At 51.2% G+C, this 16,144-nt stretch overlaps 1 protein-coding gene across 1 annotated transcript in view; it reads left to right on the plus strand.

Moving 5' to 3' along the window:
• The first annotated feature begins 5,646 nt into the window (after positions 1-5,646).
• The window catches only part of PKD1 (polycystin 1, transient receptor potential channel interacting), a 98,926-nt gene continuing 88,428 nt past the window's right edge, over positions 5,647-16,144 (plus strand). Inside the window, exon 1 of the mRNA XM_055709493.1 lies at positions 5,647-5,976. Within this exon, the coding sequence (XP_055565468.1) occupies positions 5,729-5,976 (248 nt within the window). The 5' untranslated portion in view covers positions 5,647-5,728. The remainder of the gene's footprint in view (positions 5,977-16,144) is intronic.

A 16,144-nucleotide genomic window follows, 5' to 3' on the forward strand; every position in this document is an offset into this window, starting at 1 on the left:
CCGGGAGGCCGCGGTGAGGGGCTGAGCCCCCCGGGAACCGAGGCAGACCCCCGGGATCCGGGGCAGCCCCCCCAGCCTGGGCAGGCCCCGCCGCGGCTGCTCTGTGCTCCTTGCACCACCCTGCCGCCGCAGGGGCTTGGGTGGCCATGCGGGGTTGGATCCAGCTGCAGGCAACTTCGTGATGGATTAGGGACAGGGCAAGGGGCACAAGAAGCTCCATCTCAATATGAGGAAGAACTTTTTCACCTTGAAGGTGACAGAGCGCCGGCACAGGCTGCCCGCTGAGGCTGTGGGGTTGTCCTTCTCTGGGGACATTCAAAACCCACCTGGATGCAACCGTGCATCCTGCTGCAGGTGACCCTGCTTTAGCAGGGGTTGGACTAGATGGTCTCCAGAGGCCCCTCCCAACCCCGACCATTCCGTAATTAGAGATCGGGAATGCTCGTACTGGGAGGTGAAGCAGGAGCCAGACCTGTGTGGAAGGAGGTGGCTCCTGCTGGAGTCACTCTTTCCAGGTACCACAGCATCCCTCCTGGTGCAGAGCCAGGGGCATGCAAAATGCAGCCACAGAGCAACAACCTGCAGGGATGGCAACAGCCGTTTCCTCCCAGGAGAAGTAAAGATCCTCACCTCCCCTGGGGTACCCGTATCCCAGCCAGAAGCACATGGGACAGCTCTCTCCCGCTGGACACCTGCTGAGGACAAGGTGTGCTCCTTCCATCATGCAGGAGTACTTTCTCAGCAGGGAAATAACAGCAAACTGAGAGTGATGGCCATATGTGACTACAGCTGCCCTCCAAAGGGACCAAAGCTCATGGTAAGGGGGCAGAAAGTTCAGGAGAGGTATTTTTTCTTTCTTTTTTCAAACTACAGATAAAGTACAGCAGATACATGCTGCTGGAGGCAGAATGTTCCCTATCCTGGCCCAGCTATCCCAGCTCCAAAGCAACCTCCACCTGCACAGAGCTTTCCCTCCATGGGCCACGGACCCACCTGGGTGACAAGATGTCCCCACCGCTCCTGCCCACCCACTGCCCCATGTGTAAATGTGACAGAGGACCTCTGGGTGAGAGAAAAAGCAGCAGTGGGGGGAGCAATGCAATGAGGAGACTTGCTCCCGGTGTGTTTTAAAAGCAGCTGCCGTCGTGTCTTACATGAAGCCTGGTGCGGTGGCCACGCAGAAGATTTTTGGTGAGCACGGTGGCTGCAGCACGGCTACGGGGAGCACAGCCTGCTCTGCGCCAGCTGCTCGTGGCCCCTCTGCACCAGGGCACTGCAGGCGTGAGCAAACTAGCGCTTTAATGCACAGAAATGCAGTGCTGGAGAGGGGGTGCCGCAGCGTCCAGCCACGCACAGCAAGGGTCCAGGGCTGTCCAGGTGCTGCTGAAGACTTCTGTAGTACTTTCAGGATCTGGCTGGAGGGGCCCAGAGGCAGCAGCGACATTCCTGGCCAGCCGCAGCTCTGTCACGTTTTGCTGACCACAGTGTATCTGCCGCTGCTGATGTTCTGGGTGTGTTCAGCCTGCAGGACTGGTGGGACAGAGAGAATTAACACCCTCTTAGTTGGGGTTTTAATTCTCCTTCAAGTAAACAGTGTTGAGAAACTCTCCATTTGCTGGCCAGTAGGAGGAACCAGAAAAATCCCTTCCCCACAAACAAGCCATTCCCAGCCTCACAGTGAGCAACAGCCTCCCAGGCCCAGAGTACATTTTCCACTTCCATAATTTTCTGCAGTTTGCCTTTTAAAACCCATCTCGATTCAGCAACAAGACCTTCCTCTGAGATCAAAAATCGTGATTAGATGTGAACAAATTATTGTCATGCAGCTGTATCCAGATGAGCTGTCTCCTTTCCCACTCACTCAATTATTTCCTCGTTCATTGCCCTCTTCACAGCTTGGCAGCCCTAGCTTTTGGGGGAGAGCCCTTAACTTCATTACATCTGCTGGATTACATTAGTGATCTAATCTGCTGATTACAATCCATACACAGGATATTTTCTCCTTGCTGTTATCTGAAAAAATATGGGCATCAGTACAGAAGAAAAGGAAAAAAAAAAAACCTAAAAAGCAATTTACAATTGAGGGAGCGGAAATAAATACATCGTAGTCACATGAGGAAGTAGTAACCACTGGGCTATTTTGGGCACAATACATCATGCAAAGGATGATGTGTCTTTCAAGCAGATTTCAAGTCCAAAAGGCACAAAATGTTTTTGGAAAGTAAATTCTCACATATATTAAGTACCATGCCAATGAGTGAAATTGGATGCTGTCAGGCTTATTTAAGGTTTGTTCAGCAGCTGGATAAGGAAAGCCAGAGCCCCAGCTAACCTCACCCCTTTGGTTTCAGCAGGACAATGCACGTACCTAAAACCACACAGGTGCTCACGGATTTTGTTGGAGCAGACTGTCCCAGATCACGCACACCAGGCAGAGCGGGAAGGCGGTGAGCAGCTCTGGGGGTGTAACGCAGGCTTTGTAACCCGCAGCAGATGCACCCCCAGCACCAGTGGGTCAGTCCCTTGTTACCTAGAGAATACGTGTCTGAAATCACAACTGGCTTAAAAAATCCTACGTGATTCAAAACCAAATTGACCCTCACCCAGGCCTTCTTTCCTGAGCTTTCAAAGGTTACAGTGTGCCCGAGGTGGAGGGAGCTCAACAACAATCAGCTCTTTTAGGTGAAGGAAAGACGCCTGTGTTTCACCTGCTGGCAGGACCGCAGCAGCATCAGTGCAGCGCACGGTGAAAACCCGTGACCTGGCCCCAACGCGAGCGTGTGCAGGCAGGCATCCTCACGCAGGCATTTTACACTCATGGAGAGACAAGGTTTAGGCACGGCCGGCCACTACCAGAGGCAAACATGCCCCCACGGCCGTCCCCTGCCCCAGGTCTATTCTCAGAAGAGGAGCAGCAGGGGTAGCAGGCTCTGAGGCTCCTGTCCTTCTTCTGGTACCACCCTGAACAATTGTTCTGGCTCCCTGCTGCTCGCACTCCTCAGATGCTTGCGAACAGCTAGCATGTCTCGCTCCCACCCCTTTTTGTTGTGGTTTCTCCCTTGAAAGCTGCCAGGCAGATTTCCTGAGCCCACCAGTTGACAGGGCACCACGACACAACACCTGCTGTAGGGTGTCAGAATAGCAGCTCCCCAGCACGCTCGCTGTCGGAGCACGGGGAATGCCAGTGGAGGCAAGGGGTGCAGCTCCAAGGGGTGACAGGAGCTCTGGACAGAAGGCAGCCCTTGCAAGCTGCTTTCGACAAGTACAAAACGTCCCTCACCCTGGCACTGGGGGGCTGTCTGTTCGAGGGGTGCGACCTCGCAGCGGGTGGGTGACTCACCTGTACGGCAGAGGGGCAGCCCTTCTCCCAGAGGTGCTTGCTGGACGGCACTTCCAGGGGGATTTGTAAAGACGGTAACTGCTGCAACAGCCATGACTGAACAGGCCGTGGCTTCGGTTTTGCAGGTGGGCATGCAGTCCTGGGGACTCCCATGGACATGAGTGGGCTCAATGCCGAGGCTGAGCTGGAGTGATTTGCTGCACTGAGCTTAAATGTTACATATTTCAAAGGGTGTGCATGGCTGCAGGAATCAATGGAATCACATAAATAAAGAGCAAGATGTTTTTGTTCTTATTTAGCAAAAACCCTGCTGAAAGTTTTGTCTGCATCAGCACATCTCAGGAGAAAGTGCCTGCGGCTGGTACTTCGGGTATCAGCCCCCACGGAGCAAAGCAGCACCTGCCTCCAGAGGACGTGCAGGATTTAACACTCCATCTTTAGGTCTGTGACTCTCAAATGTCCCTCCCTGGGCCACTTGCCACAGGGAAGCATTGGGCACTGTGCACTGGTCCACTGCTTCCCCCCAGATCTCCTCCGTCTTTCTGGGGGTCAGTGCCAGCTTTCTCCTCCCACACAGAGCGCCACATGTTTGTGCTTGCTGTGTTTATGGGGAGAAATTCCAGCCGGGCTGCACAGGAACCACTGGCTCTGGTTTGCAGAGCAATCTGGCACGGAACGAGTTCAAAAGCAACTTCTTCCATGTTTTAGTCGAGCTTCCTTGTATCCTCCCCTCGGCTGATGGCAGGGGCCATGCTCCACACATACCATCAGGCAGTAACACGACACATAGTAAACACTAACAAAGCAGGGTCCCTGCGAAATCACCAGCTATCACACCTTCCTCTCCACCACTTTCAAATGGGACTGGGTTTGGTTTTGCAGAGATGCCCTCTGCAATGACAGAATTACGCTTCCTCTGGTTGTACAAAGGGTTTATTTCAGTCATATTCTTCAGGCACTTTAAACCAGAACTGGTTCAAATCCCTGAGGAGCCATCACAGAATGCCAGGATTGACCTCACCAGGTCTGGGCCAGCACAGGGTGCAAGTGGCACAGAAACCCCGTGATTTGGCTACTATCAGCATTAAAAAAACCCCCACACTGAGAAGTACCTGCCTTGTTCTCACCTCTCTCCAAGACACCTGAATTACCACCTGTGCTGCAGGCGTGTAACACGCGCTGTGCCCTGCAGCTCTCGCTGGATGCAGCAGCTTGCAGCAGTCTTGGAATGGGCACCAGCCAGGGAACTGAGCACCAACAGCCCCCAAGGAGGGAGTGATGGGTGCCCTGCTGCCCCCTGCCCATCTCCCGGTACTCTGGGACAGCCAAAACCCCTGTTGCGAGAACGCCATGCTGCACTCACTGCCTGCTGGCCTGCTTAGTTTCTGAGACGCCCCCCCTGGGGTAACTGCTGCTTCCTGGGATGCGTGTGTCCACCGGGATGCTCCTGTCCCTGGGAATCTCTGCCCCTATGGGACCCCTCTGTCCCCGGGATTTTCCTGTTCCTTGGACCTCCCATTCCCCGGGGATGCTCCAGTTCCTGGGACCCCCCTTGCCCCCCATCTCCTGGGATGCTCCTGCCCTACAGGACACCCCTGTCCCCTGGGATTTCCCTGTCCCCCAGGATTGTCCTGTCCCCGGGACCCCCCTGTCCCCCTGGATGCTCCTGTCCCCAGGCCCCCCCTGCCCTCCGGTCTCCCGGGTGCTCCTGCCCTGTGGGACGCTCCTGTCCCCGGGACCCTTCTGTCCCCCGGGATGCTCCTCTTCCTGGGACCCCCTGTTCCCCGGGATGTTCCCTTCCCCAAGACCCCCCTGTTCCCCGGGATGCTCCTGCCCTACGGGACCCCTGTGCCCCCGGGACCCCCTCGCTCCCCGTGCCCGCCCCTGCCGAGCAGGGTCCGAGAGCCCGCATAGCCCGGGCCCAGCCCCGGGGGCCGCCCGCCCGGCGGCGCAGCGCTGCCCGGGTCCCGGCCCTCGCGGCCGTGCGGGGGGCGGCCGCGCGGCGGGGGCGGCCGAGGCGGGCGGCGGGGCTGGAGCGGCGCCGGGTTTCCGCCGGGCGGGAGGCGGAGCGGGGAGGCGGCGGCCGCGGCCCGGGCGGAGCGCAGAGCCGAGCGGCGGCGGGCCGGGGCTGTCAGCGCGGCGAGCGGGGAAGCCCACAGCGGGGCCGGCGCCGGGGCCGGGGCCGGGCGCCGCCGAGCAGCGCGCACCGCCAGCCCTGCGGGGGAGGCCGCCATGGCGGGCGGGCGCTGAGCCGGGCGGCGCGGAGGGCGGGCGCGGAGCGGCGGAGCGGGGCGGCGGAGCGGAGCGGGGCGGGGCGGGGCGCGGCCGGGCCCGGCCGGCCGGCCGGGGGAGCGGCGGGCCGGGGCCATGCCATGCCCGTAGGGAGAGATGCCTTTTGGAAATGGAGACACTGGATCACAGCGCAAACATGGCGTCCCCGCGGCGCGGCTGCCCCTCTCGGGCTGGTGCCTGCTCTGCTCCCTGCTGTGCGGGGGGCTGGCGGCGGCCCGGGCGCCCCCCGCCTGCCAGCCCTGCGCCGCCGGCTGTACCTGCACCGGCCCCGCCTGCCTCGTCAACTGCTCTGCCCGCGGGATGGAGCGGCCGGGGAGCGGCATCCCGCCGGCCGCCGCCGCGCTGTGAGTACCGGGGGCTGGGGGGGCTGCCCGGCACCTCAGCTCCTCGGGTGTCCCCGGGGCGCCGGCTGTGCCGTCGGGCCGGGCGGGGGTGGGACGGGAGACAGCGGGGAGAGACATGGCAGAAAGTTTGCCGTCAGCCTGCGGGGTCGGACGTGGGCAGCGGTGGCCCAGGCGAGGGAGAAGGGAAAACAGCTCCAGTATGTGAGGTATGCGGGCCCAGCCTGGCAGCGCGGCTCGGGCTTCGTGCCTTCGGCTGGCACAGGGCTGCAGGCCCCCGGGCCAGGGCTGCTGGTCGCCTGGGCTGCTGGTCGCCAGGGCCGGGGCTGCAGGCCCCCAGGGCCAGGGCTGCAGGCCCGCAGGGTCAGGGCTGGCCAGGGCTGCAAGCCCCCAGGGCTAGGGCTGTTCAGGGCTGCTGCCCACCTCCCCCGGGTCAGGGCTGCTGGCCCCTGGGGTCAGGGCTGTGGGGATGTGCCCGGCTCTGCTGCTGGAGCAGTGTTTTTAGGATGCTGCCCAACCATGTCATCTTGTAACGGCTGGACCTGAAGATCTTAAAGGTCCTTTCCAACTGAAATGGTTATTCTCCAGTTCTGTGTCTTGCAATGCTGCTCGTGTCTTGCCAAGCACTGGGACACGCTGGGTAATGCCAGCGTGTGAGGCCAGAGACACCCTGGCTGGTATGCGGGGCAAACCGGGCACCCTGTGGGCACCCTGAGGGGCTGCTGTGCCAGAGGTTTGTGCCGGGAGCTTAATTTCTGGAAGTTCTGGGGGAAATTGCAAGGGGAGAACGGTGTCGGGAAATGAGTTGAATGTGGTTTAAGGGCTTTTCTGTTCACAGAAAAGCCAAACGACTCAATAACACATTCAGATGAAGATTTCTCTGTGGAAGTGCTAAGATGGGATGACAGTTGTGTCCAGATGCTGATTTTGTTGTTTTGGGTAAATTGGTTGGAAAGGTGTGTTTCTTGGAGGGGCGTTAGAATGGTCCATGTGCTCAGTCACTTGAATAAGGTTCCTGTATGATGCAAAGAACAGACTTGAGGGAAAAATGTTGTTTTTTTTTTTTTAATTTATTTGCAAACCTAAATTTGTTTTCCTTAGGGAGCAACTTTTTGTTCTTGAGGAGACAAAAGCATCGAGTGATTCATGCAGGAGAGATGACGTGGGGCCCGTTGCAGTAGAAAAATCTCACATGAACTAATTTCTACTGGTATTTCAATAAGTTAAGGGTCTGCTTTTCTTTTCGGATATTCTTAACTAAGTTTCCACTTTTTAGTGTCAGTATAGACTAAGAGAGGTTGCAGAAGTTGCAAAGTACCACAGTAAACATTATATTGTATGTTGGCAGGATGTATCTAGACTAACTTCAGGAAAATGTGCATGTCTCTAAATCTGGCAGACAAGGTGTTTTCCGACTGTTTTTCTTACCAGATATGTTTAGATTTTCCCGAACAAACTAGCCGTTGTTTGTTGCAGAAAGTCCCTAACTGGGAAAAACTGATTTTTATGAAGGGGTTTCTGATGTTGCGTTATCTTTTGTCGGTGAGATGGGGATATCAGCAGCTCTGGGGACTCAGTGTGCTGTTGCGACAGAGGCAGAACGTGCCAGCACTTTGCTGGTCACTTGTAGAGCAGCCTTCTGAAGACTGTGATGGCGAGTCCTTCATTTGGCTTTTTAAGGACTTGGGGTTATTACAGTGTGTTTTGAGGATTATTAATTTTGTTAGTAAGTGTTTGAGACTGTTTATATTATTGTTGTTCAGAGGCGTTGAGTTGTAAAAGCTCCCAGAACATTTTGGAGTAGATCCTATTTTGCAGTGACAAATTGAAGTTGGACATAAAGCTCTCACAGGTCAAGAAAACAAAGTGCCCAGAATATGGGAAGGGGAAATGTACTGAGCAAATGGACTGCAATGGCAGGATAGTCTTACTGACATCTTCCTCTGATTTTGATAGAAAAATGTTTGTTTTATAGCACTGTTGAGAGCAGTGCAGTAAGGGGAAGAGCTTTGCTCTGCTGAGGGATGATTGTCTTTGGAATTCAGACCGTAGAGTCATCTTTGTCAGCCAGCAGATTATCTTGTGTGTACAGTCACGACTCAGCTGAAAACGTGTGTGCTGGTAATATTCTGATGACTGGTATAAGATGTGCTGAAGCAGTCTGCTGTGGCACATGGATTTCCTTTGGGGAGAAGTTTACTGCCCTGTTTGACCTCCTGATGATGGGAAAGAAGACATGTGTACTTAACGTCGTCATTATAACCATGAAAGATTTACAGATTCATTTCTGTTGCGATGAGAGGGACTCTGGCTCATGACACAGTAGTTATGCAAGCGGTTCTCACTATTCATTTCATGTTCCCTTTATTGAAAACTGACAGATAAAGTAAATAAAGCTTTTAATGATAGCTGTCCTTTTTCTTTTTTTTTACTGGTCTGAAACAAACCCAGTCGTTAAGAAGGCTGAGTTAAAAAAAATTCCCAACGCCAAAGCTTCCCGATTCTGCGGCAGGCGTGTGTGCTTGCAGTTGCACTCAGCAAATGTGGTACCGTACCGTACCTCTAGTTTTAGAAGTAAGGCCTAGGAAATGAATTCCTCTTGTATCCGACGTTATAGACGTAGCAACTTTGAAGAAATAAATGCCAACTTCAGCAGCACTGTTACTAGGATTACAGAAGAAATGCCCCATCCAAAGAATCACTAAGGAAATAAGCTCTGCTGCTTGCAGACACTACATACCTAGCTGGAAGCAGTCTCCAGGCAGACCGAATGGGAATATTGGCCCCCTCTCATCTCCAGAGTCAGGTTCTTGAAATGTAAGGCAGTCTGGCTGGAATCAAGAGCAAAGTCTGTTTTTCCAAATAATCTGCAGTGTGCAACATAAAAATCCATGCTTCAAGAGCAACGTGGTTCAAGTGGCAGCATTTGCGCTTCTGAGTTTCTCCATCTGAGAAATGCTCTGATCTGATCTCTTTTAAAGTGCTCTGCTTTTAGGGCTACTGGATTTTGTTCACATTTACTTTGAGACTTAGATGTTTCATGAGCCGGTATGACTTTTACCTCCAGTTGAGGAATGAAATACCTCATAGACTTCCCTTGCAAATACTGACTATTTCTGACACATTGTCGGTATCATGGTAGTCTTGAAGTGGATGTTAGAATCTTGATTTAAAAGACTAGTGTTGAAGCTCCCTTGTTTTTCCTTCATTAATGTGGAACACTATTTGCGGATGGGGAAGAAGGAGAAGCTGAAATCAGAGAAGCTCTGCTATCGCCACACTCCTGCAGAAGCAGAAGCTTTGCAGATTTGGGGGTCGTAACTTTCATCCAAAACCCAGCAGGGTTTTTTTGTGGATTTGGCAGTGAGCCCTGGGGTTACACTGCCTAGCTGGTGACTTCACCTAAGCAAACCTTCCTAAAATAAACAGATTTTATGAATCAGGAACTTAGAGTCTGTGATATTTTAGATTTCAAGAGTGATTTAGATTTTGTTATGTGATGTAGTAAAAGCCTTTTTAAAGCTCAGGGTATCTTCAAAAGCTATTGCGGGGGTGGGGGGGCAGGGACGGAAATCCAATTAAAACTAAAATCCAGTTCAGGTAAAACCACAAGCGGTGGAAGTGTCTATACAGTAGTGTCCAGTCCACAAAGGCAAAATAGCTTTACTGCTGTTTCTAGAAAAAACTTAAACAGTCTGGAATGTCATTCTTTTAAGAAGCTGTATCCCCAGCAAAAACAAGGCTGTGTTTCTCTTTAGTAAGAAATTTTGGAGGGGGAAAAAGGCCCAAATGAGGTGCTAGATAAATATTTTGCAAATGAGATTCATTCAGCCTATAGAAGGGACCAATCACATAAGCAAATTGTAACTATCATTTAAGCAGGAAACAAGGAGGCAATTCTGTATTATTCTATCAGAGTGTCTCTGGCGTGAGTGAAGTGTCACTGCTATTGCCGCTACAGCAGTGGCATGAATCTGGGTTATTTATTGTGCTCCTTCCTAAAGCTGCAGTGAAATCTGAGCGCTGTTCCCGTGGCTGAGGAACTTACTTTTTTTTAAAAAAATTAAAACTTTGGTGGGTTTTTGGTGGTGTTTAAAAAGATGTCAACAAAAATGTGCTGCTAGGTAAGAAAGGGCACCCACCAGACAGGTGGCATTTGAAGGTGATCCTGCTCCGTGGCAAAAGTTGGAATTAAATAATCCTGAGCAGCATCGAGCTGTCTCACTTTCTTGTTAGTAGCCCAGCATTTAAAGATTTTGAGATTTGCAGTTTGGTGCAGCCAAACCTACAATCCCTGGTAGTGACAGAAAATCAGGCATTAAGAAACCCTAGTTAAACATCTCAGAGCCCCACTGTGCAGCGGGAAGACCTGCTGCTGGAATGCCCACTCCTGACTCTGGTCAGATGTTAGTAGAAAGGAAAACTGTTGCATTGATTTTTCTATTTCCTGCAATTTTTAAGTTTACTGGTGGTGTCTTTCTGCATGTGGCTTTTTCCGGTTTGGAGTGAAAGTGTGGGCCCGCTCCTGCTCATCTCCTGCAGACAAGACCCCTGCCACATCTCTCATGTTTCACCCAGCTGCTTTCATTCTGCTCTCACAAAGAGGGGTTTTAAAAAGAAGATCACTCGATCAGAAGGCAGGGTGAAATGGACTCATATGGTTTGTTAATGCTTCTCTCCCTGTTTGTAACTTAATGGGATTCCTTGTATTATCTCTTGTCATGCCACGTTTTCCACACTGTGGTTTCTACAATGCATTTCTGCGTCATCCTTTCTCCATTTCTTCAAGCATTGTTGTTCTTTGATTGATCATTGCAGTTCAGTTTGATTTTGTATCTTGTCTCTTATTTTCCCCCATATGTCCCCAAACATTTCTCTGAGTTGTAATAAGTGAATAAGAAAGTAAGCGGGGGTGAAGGACAGCTCAGGAGCGAGGATGTGTTTTCCTGTGCCAGGGTGGGGCAGGCTGGGAGCTGCACAGCCAGGGGTTCCTGCTCTTGCTGTGAGGAGAGTGCAGGAGGGAGCGTGGGGGGGAAGGCACTTGTGGATTAGTCCCACGATAGTTAACAGCATGATTTAGGCAGCCGCTGTCAGGCTCAAAGCAAAAATTTCTGTCTCTTCCACAGTGGAAAGTTGGCAGCTGTGCTAGTGGGCTGCACTTACGGTGCTGTTGCTATTCAGAGGAATGGCTGCTACCCCACGTCAGCCCACGCTTCTCCCACCCCACGTCAGCCCACCCTTCTCTCCAGGCCTTGCTGAGGTTGGGCTTAAAGGCTGGAAAGCTACATTGACTGCTGGGTGCAGAGCTACCGACCACGTACCCCTTGCAGCTTCAGCCACCTACACGAACGTGCTCTGCCAAAGGTTGCTGCCTGTCCCAGGAGGATGAGTGTCAAATCAGACTTCCCTGGCCCTTATTTCTGCCTTGGCAGCAAAGAATTAGCTTGTTTTTTATGTTGAAGGACTGTTGTTTACTTAGACACTGAAGCTAAGTTGGCATCTCTATTTACCAAAACTAAAAATGTCAAACTGAAATATAATATTAGTTTTTGCTTTGCAAAGGGCACAAAAAGCAAAGAGCATGTGATTACAGCTGTCCCTATTTTTTTAAAGGATAGCTATCATCAAGAAGAGCATCAACAACATGCAAGTTGACCATCTGTAGCATTTGTGGTATATTGTAGGAACCGTGACCACTAAACAGATTTTGTCCTCACTTTCCAGCTCCTCCCTTTCCCTCAATAGACTGCATCCTTTTTGATGATGTGCTACCACTGGATTTAAACAGAGATAATCAAACAAAGCACAATATTAATCAGTCAGCTGTTTCTGCCAGTCTTAACGGTAAAAATAGTTCCCCCTCAGGTTAGAAATGAGTACATCTCATTTCTGGCTCTTCCTGGCATCAGGCTACTAAAAACTTTAATAAGCAGAGATCAGAGACAAAGTTTCAGATGTGGTATACGGTCTTGTGTTATTTTGTTTAATCCAATGTCGTTTGTAATTTAATTAGCAACCCGTGTTAAGATAGTGTGGTATGCTGGTTTGCTAACAGTATTTGATGGAAGAAAAGAAATGATGTTGTTCACTTTTTGGTAGCAAATCTCCCACCTGTGGCATTTTTCAGTTGCAGTGCACGTGTGTTAACCATGTGGCCCTCCTTTACCTCCAGCCTGGGGTTTACGGGCTGCCCTCCGACACCGCTGTGTTGGGAGGTGATGGGATGCTCTCTTCCTGCCGTGGTTGTGCTGGCGTATGCTCTTGAGCATGATCAGAAGGCTGTACTCACTCTGACAGCAGGCATAGTCTGCAGCAGCTTTTGCTTTTGATGAGCCTGTGGGACAATCTGTAGTGACATGCATTCAGGGCGCAAGCCAGGGCTCAGCCAGCCTGTTCCTATTCCTTTGAAATTTGTACATGAACACCGTACCATGCCTGTTTTTCTTTCAGCAGCAGCTGGGCAGCTTGTATTCTGCACGCCTATACAGACAGCTGCTTGTATCAAGAAATGCATTTGGCTCTATGCAATGCTATTTTGCATATCTGTGATGAAGTTATGAGGGCTGATCCCTGTTTGAGATTTCCAGGGTGGTGGCTGTAGCCCTGGTTAGATCCTGCGCCCACCTCCCTGGTCAGGCATCACTAATGGTACTTGCAGATCCCCAGCAATGGCCTCTGTGCAGCTCTGTTGCAACATCCCCTGGCAGTACCTCGGCCCTGGCTCCCACAGCATCCGTGCTGCTCTAGGCTCCTCTAGTAGGGAGGAGGACCTAGGTAGATCCAGAAGCAGAAGAGCAGTTTTCCTTGCGGCTTTGGTTGAGACGGGCAGTGAAGCCTGTCCTTCCTCTCCCTGGTATGGTGGCTTGTATGGGATTCTGTAAACACCTTTCCCTGCTCGTTTGGAGGCACTGGTCCTGCTGGGAACGGGTTAAATAGATTTGCTATAGCAAATGCTTCATCGAGGTGGGAGTGGCTCTCTAAAAAGAGGATCTAGGGTGTGGGTTGAGTCCTCCTGAGGGAGGAACCCGAGGAACAGCTAAGCCTGGGAAAGCAAGAGCCCAGACAAATTGTGTTGGCCAAAGTTGTTAGTTTCTCTCTCAAAGCCACGCCTCGGGAAGGGGGTGGAGTGAGTCCAGCCTGAAGCATGCAGATTGTGTTTTAGGTCATGTTGGTGAAAGTATCTGTCTCTAAATCCCATCAGGGACCATGTGTGGAAGCTGCGGGTGATTCCTGCTGCACTGCAAACAGACCCAAAGTGGTTAGCTGGGGAGGGAATACACTGTGAACACAGAGCTGTGAGTTGAGGGGTTGCATCCTTTTACCATGTTGCAGTGATGTGAGCATGAGTCCCTCTAATAGCCATCCCCCCCCATGACTGTTCCTTTTTGTGTGTTTATTTTTGTAGGGCAACCTCATGTTGCTTGAAAGAAGACTACAGAAGTGGCTATTTTTATACTTCTCTGTTCATCTGCTTGCTTCACAGCTGGGCTGGTTGTGTTTTAGGGGTTGAATACAGCTTAGCCTTTCCAAGTGTGGCTTGGAAAAAACAGATGTTTCAGTTCCTGTCTCCACTGCCGATGTTCCCATATGCCACATTTCCAACAGTAGGACATCAGTGCTGGCACACAGGCCCTGAACTGCGCATGGGGGGAGGCCCCGCGGGGCTCTTCTGCTCTCCAGCATCCGTGTGCCATTTGTGGAGCTGTCAGGAGAGCCGGCCACACAAGTGTTAACTTCAAGGAGATGCACATGGCTCCTCGTCAGCACCTGTGTGCAGCCCAGTGCCGGCGGCTTGCTGGCAGCGGGACTGGCGTTCTGTCAGTATGGGAATGTTCACGGGTTTTGCCTCATGGGTTGCTTCTGTGCTATTGCTTAATGACTTTCACATGCAGAGGCTGCATAGCTGGTTGTGAGAGAGAACCATCCGAGTCACACTCTTCAGCCAGTGCCAGGCAGTCCATGGGGTGATAAGAATAATAATCACGGGCCCCATCCCGTGACGCGTGCTCCCAGTGCAGTGTCTGTGCCATGTTTCCTCCCCTGGGGTTCAGAGAGCTGAGGGAACGGTTGGAAACTGCAATGAAGTGCAGAGTGGAGTCTCTTAAGAAAAGTGTTGCAGCCACATTCCGTCCACTTAGCTGTGCTTTTTATTCCTTCAGACACCTCTGTTTAAAGCTGCATTTCTTCAACAGAAAGAGGAACGAGACAGGGTTTTTGGGACAGTGTCTTGCCTTGTCACCCACAGACAGTCACAGGAGCATTGTGAAGACCTTGTGAAAGCATCTGTGCTCTGCTGGAGCGTGTGCAGACAGCATTGTGTGCTGCCTGGAGTGTGGAGCTGGCCCGCGGCAGGGTGGTGTTTCACCCCTCCCCAAATGAAAAGGGCTGGAAAGCTTTCTGGAAAGAGTGAGTTTTTAAAAAGAGGAGTTTGGATATGGAAAGAGCAATCAACTGGCACTTTAAACATTTTCTGCTGCTGTACCACCTCTGGGATCTCATAGTTTAGGCACAGTGTGGACACAGCAAAGAGACAGCCCTCACCCAAGACCTGCAAAAGTCACCCAAGTCTAAGCAATCCTGCAAAAGCCTAAGCTTGGAACACGGGCACTTGCCTTTGAGGTGTTAGTGGAGCTGCTGCTATTCTGGTCTCATAAATGATTCCAGCAGGCCCTATAGCAACTCCTCAGTGATTTGTGTCACGAAACTGCCCTTGCGCCTAAGCATAGCCCAATTAAAAAAAAATCTTCTCCTATTTCTAAACCAAAACAAAGTACTCATCTGAAATAGTATGCAGGGTGATTCCCTGGGAGAAGAGTTTCCATTGGAAAAGATCTTGGCTTCTGACCAACTCTGTAAAGCAGTTGTGGAGGGCAGCTCATTATTGCTACCTGGGTGATTTTCTAGAAGAGGACTGTTAAAACAAGTAACAAGTTGGTGAAGCCGTTAGTCAGGATCCGTTCTCGGCTGCTTCACTACACGGTAAAAAAAAAAAGGTTCCCTGTCCTCCCGGACTCAGGAGGCAACTGGAAGTAGAGAGCCACTGAAATGAACAGAGTGACGTTGGCCAGAGATTCATAAGTAATGAATTAAATCTGTGCAGAGCAAAGGTTTTTATCAGAGTGTGGGAACGTTATTTTACTCCTACAGAGGGAAAAAATGAAGTCACTGGCTTTATAGACTGAACTCTGCCTAGATTTGCAGCCTCTGATTGCATGGATCAGTGCAAAGTTTGTATCAGAAGTCTTAAAAAATTTAGTGTAGACAAAGCTGAGGTGGTAGGACAAAAGCTAGAAGAGGCCAAGGGTTACACTGTGCTAGTCTTTCAGTTATGTTAAGAAAATTCACTGTAGCTAATATATGCGGTGGATTGCATTCATACCAGCAGTAAGTAACGGCCCTACTTAAGAAAAAGAAAAAAAGAAAACTGCTGCCTCTTTGTGCAGTAAAGCTGTTATAGGGCATAGCACATACTAGACAGCACCATGGAAACAAAGCTTGAGCTGTCTGGGTGGTACTTGAGGTTCTGCTACACTGACACAACACAATTCCCAAGTTTTAATTTAGAAGAGAAGACACACCCCGTTTTTGGAGGGAGTGCCAGAAGCATCACTGGTTCTTGAGTCTGTGTTTCATACAACACAAAGTAAGTTCAGTAGCCCAACAGCCAGATCCTGAACTGAGACCCTTGGCCCTCACTGCTTTCCCTCTTGTCACTCATTGCACCCAGCGGTTAGCCATTTCTTGAAAATCTTTCTGCCTTTCCGGTGCTTGCAGGAGAGTAAACTGTCAAGGTAGCAATGTCACTGTCCTTGAATAATTTAGTTTCTGATTACATGCACAGATTGCATCCGATACAGCCACGAATTTAAGTTACATTACTTTATATTTGCTTTGTGCTGAGTGTAGTGACCCGTGTTATGCAGCCAGTCAGATTGGAGTGTTACCCTCTGGCATAATTCAGAATCTGCAGCATTTAGAGCGTTAATTACAGCTAGCCATCAGATCTCTTAAAACAAGCCAGCAAAGCCTACTGCTGCATTCTGACTTCTTGTGGATTAGCTGTGACCCATGCAAGTCTGTAGCTTGATCCCATAGCTTCAGAGAGAACTGGGAGAGGACACTGCGTCTGGAAATTAATCTCCAACACCCCCACTCCCACAAGATGCAAAGC

This window comes from Falco cherrug, chromosome 4 (assembly GCF_023634085.1).
Source record: "Falco cherrug isolate bFalChe1 chromosome 4, bFalChe1.pri, whole genome shotgun sequence".
Lineage (NCBI taxonomy): Eukaryota > Metazoa > Chordata > Aves > Falconiformes > Falconidae > Falco > Falco cherrug.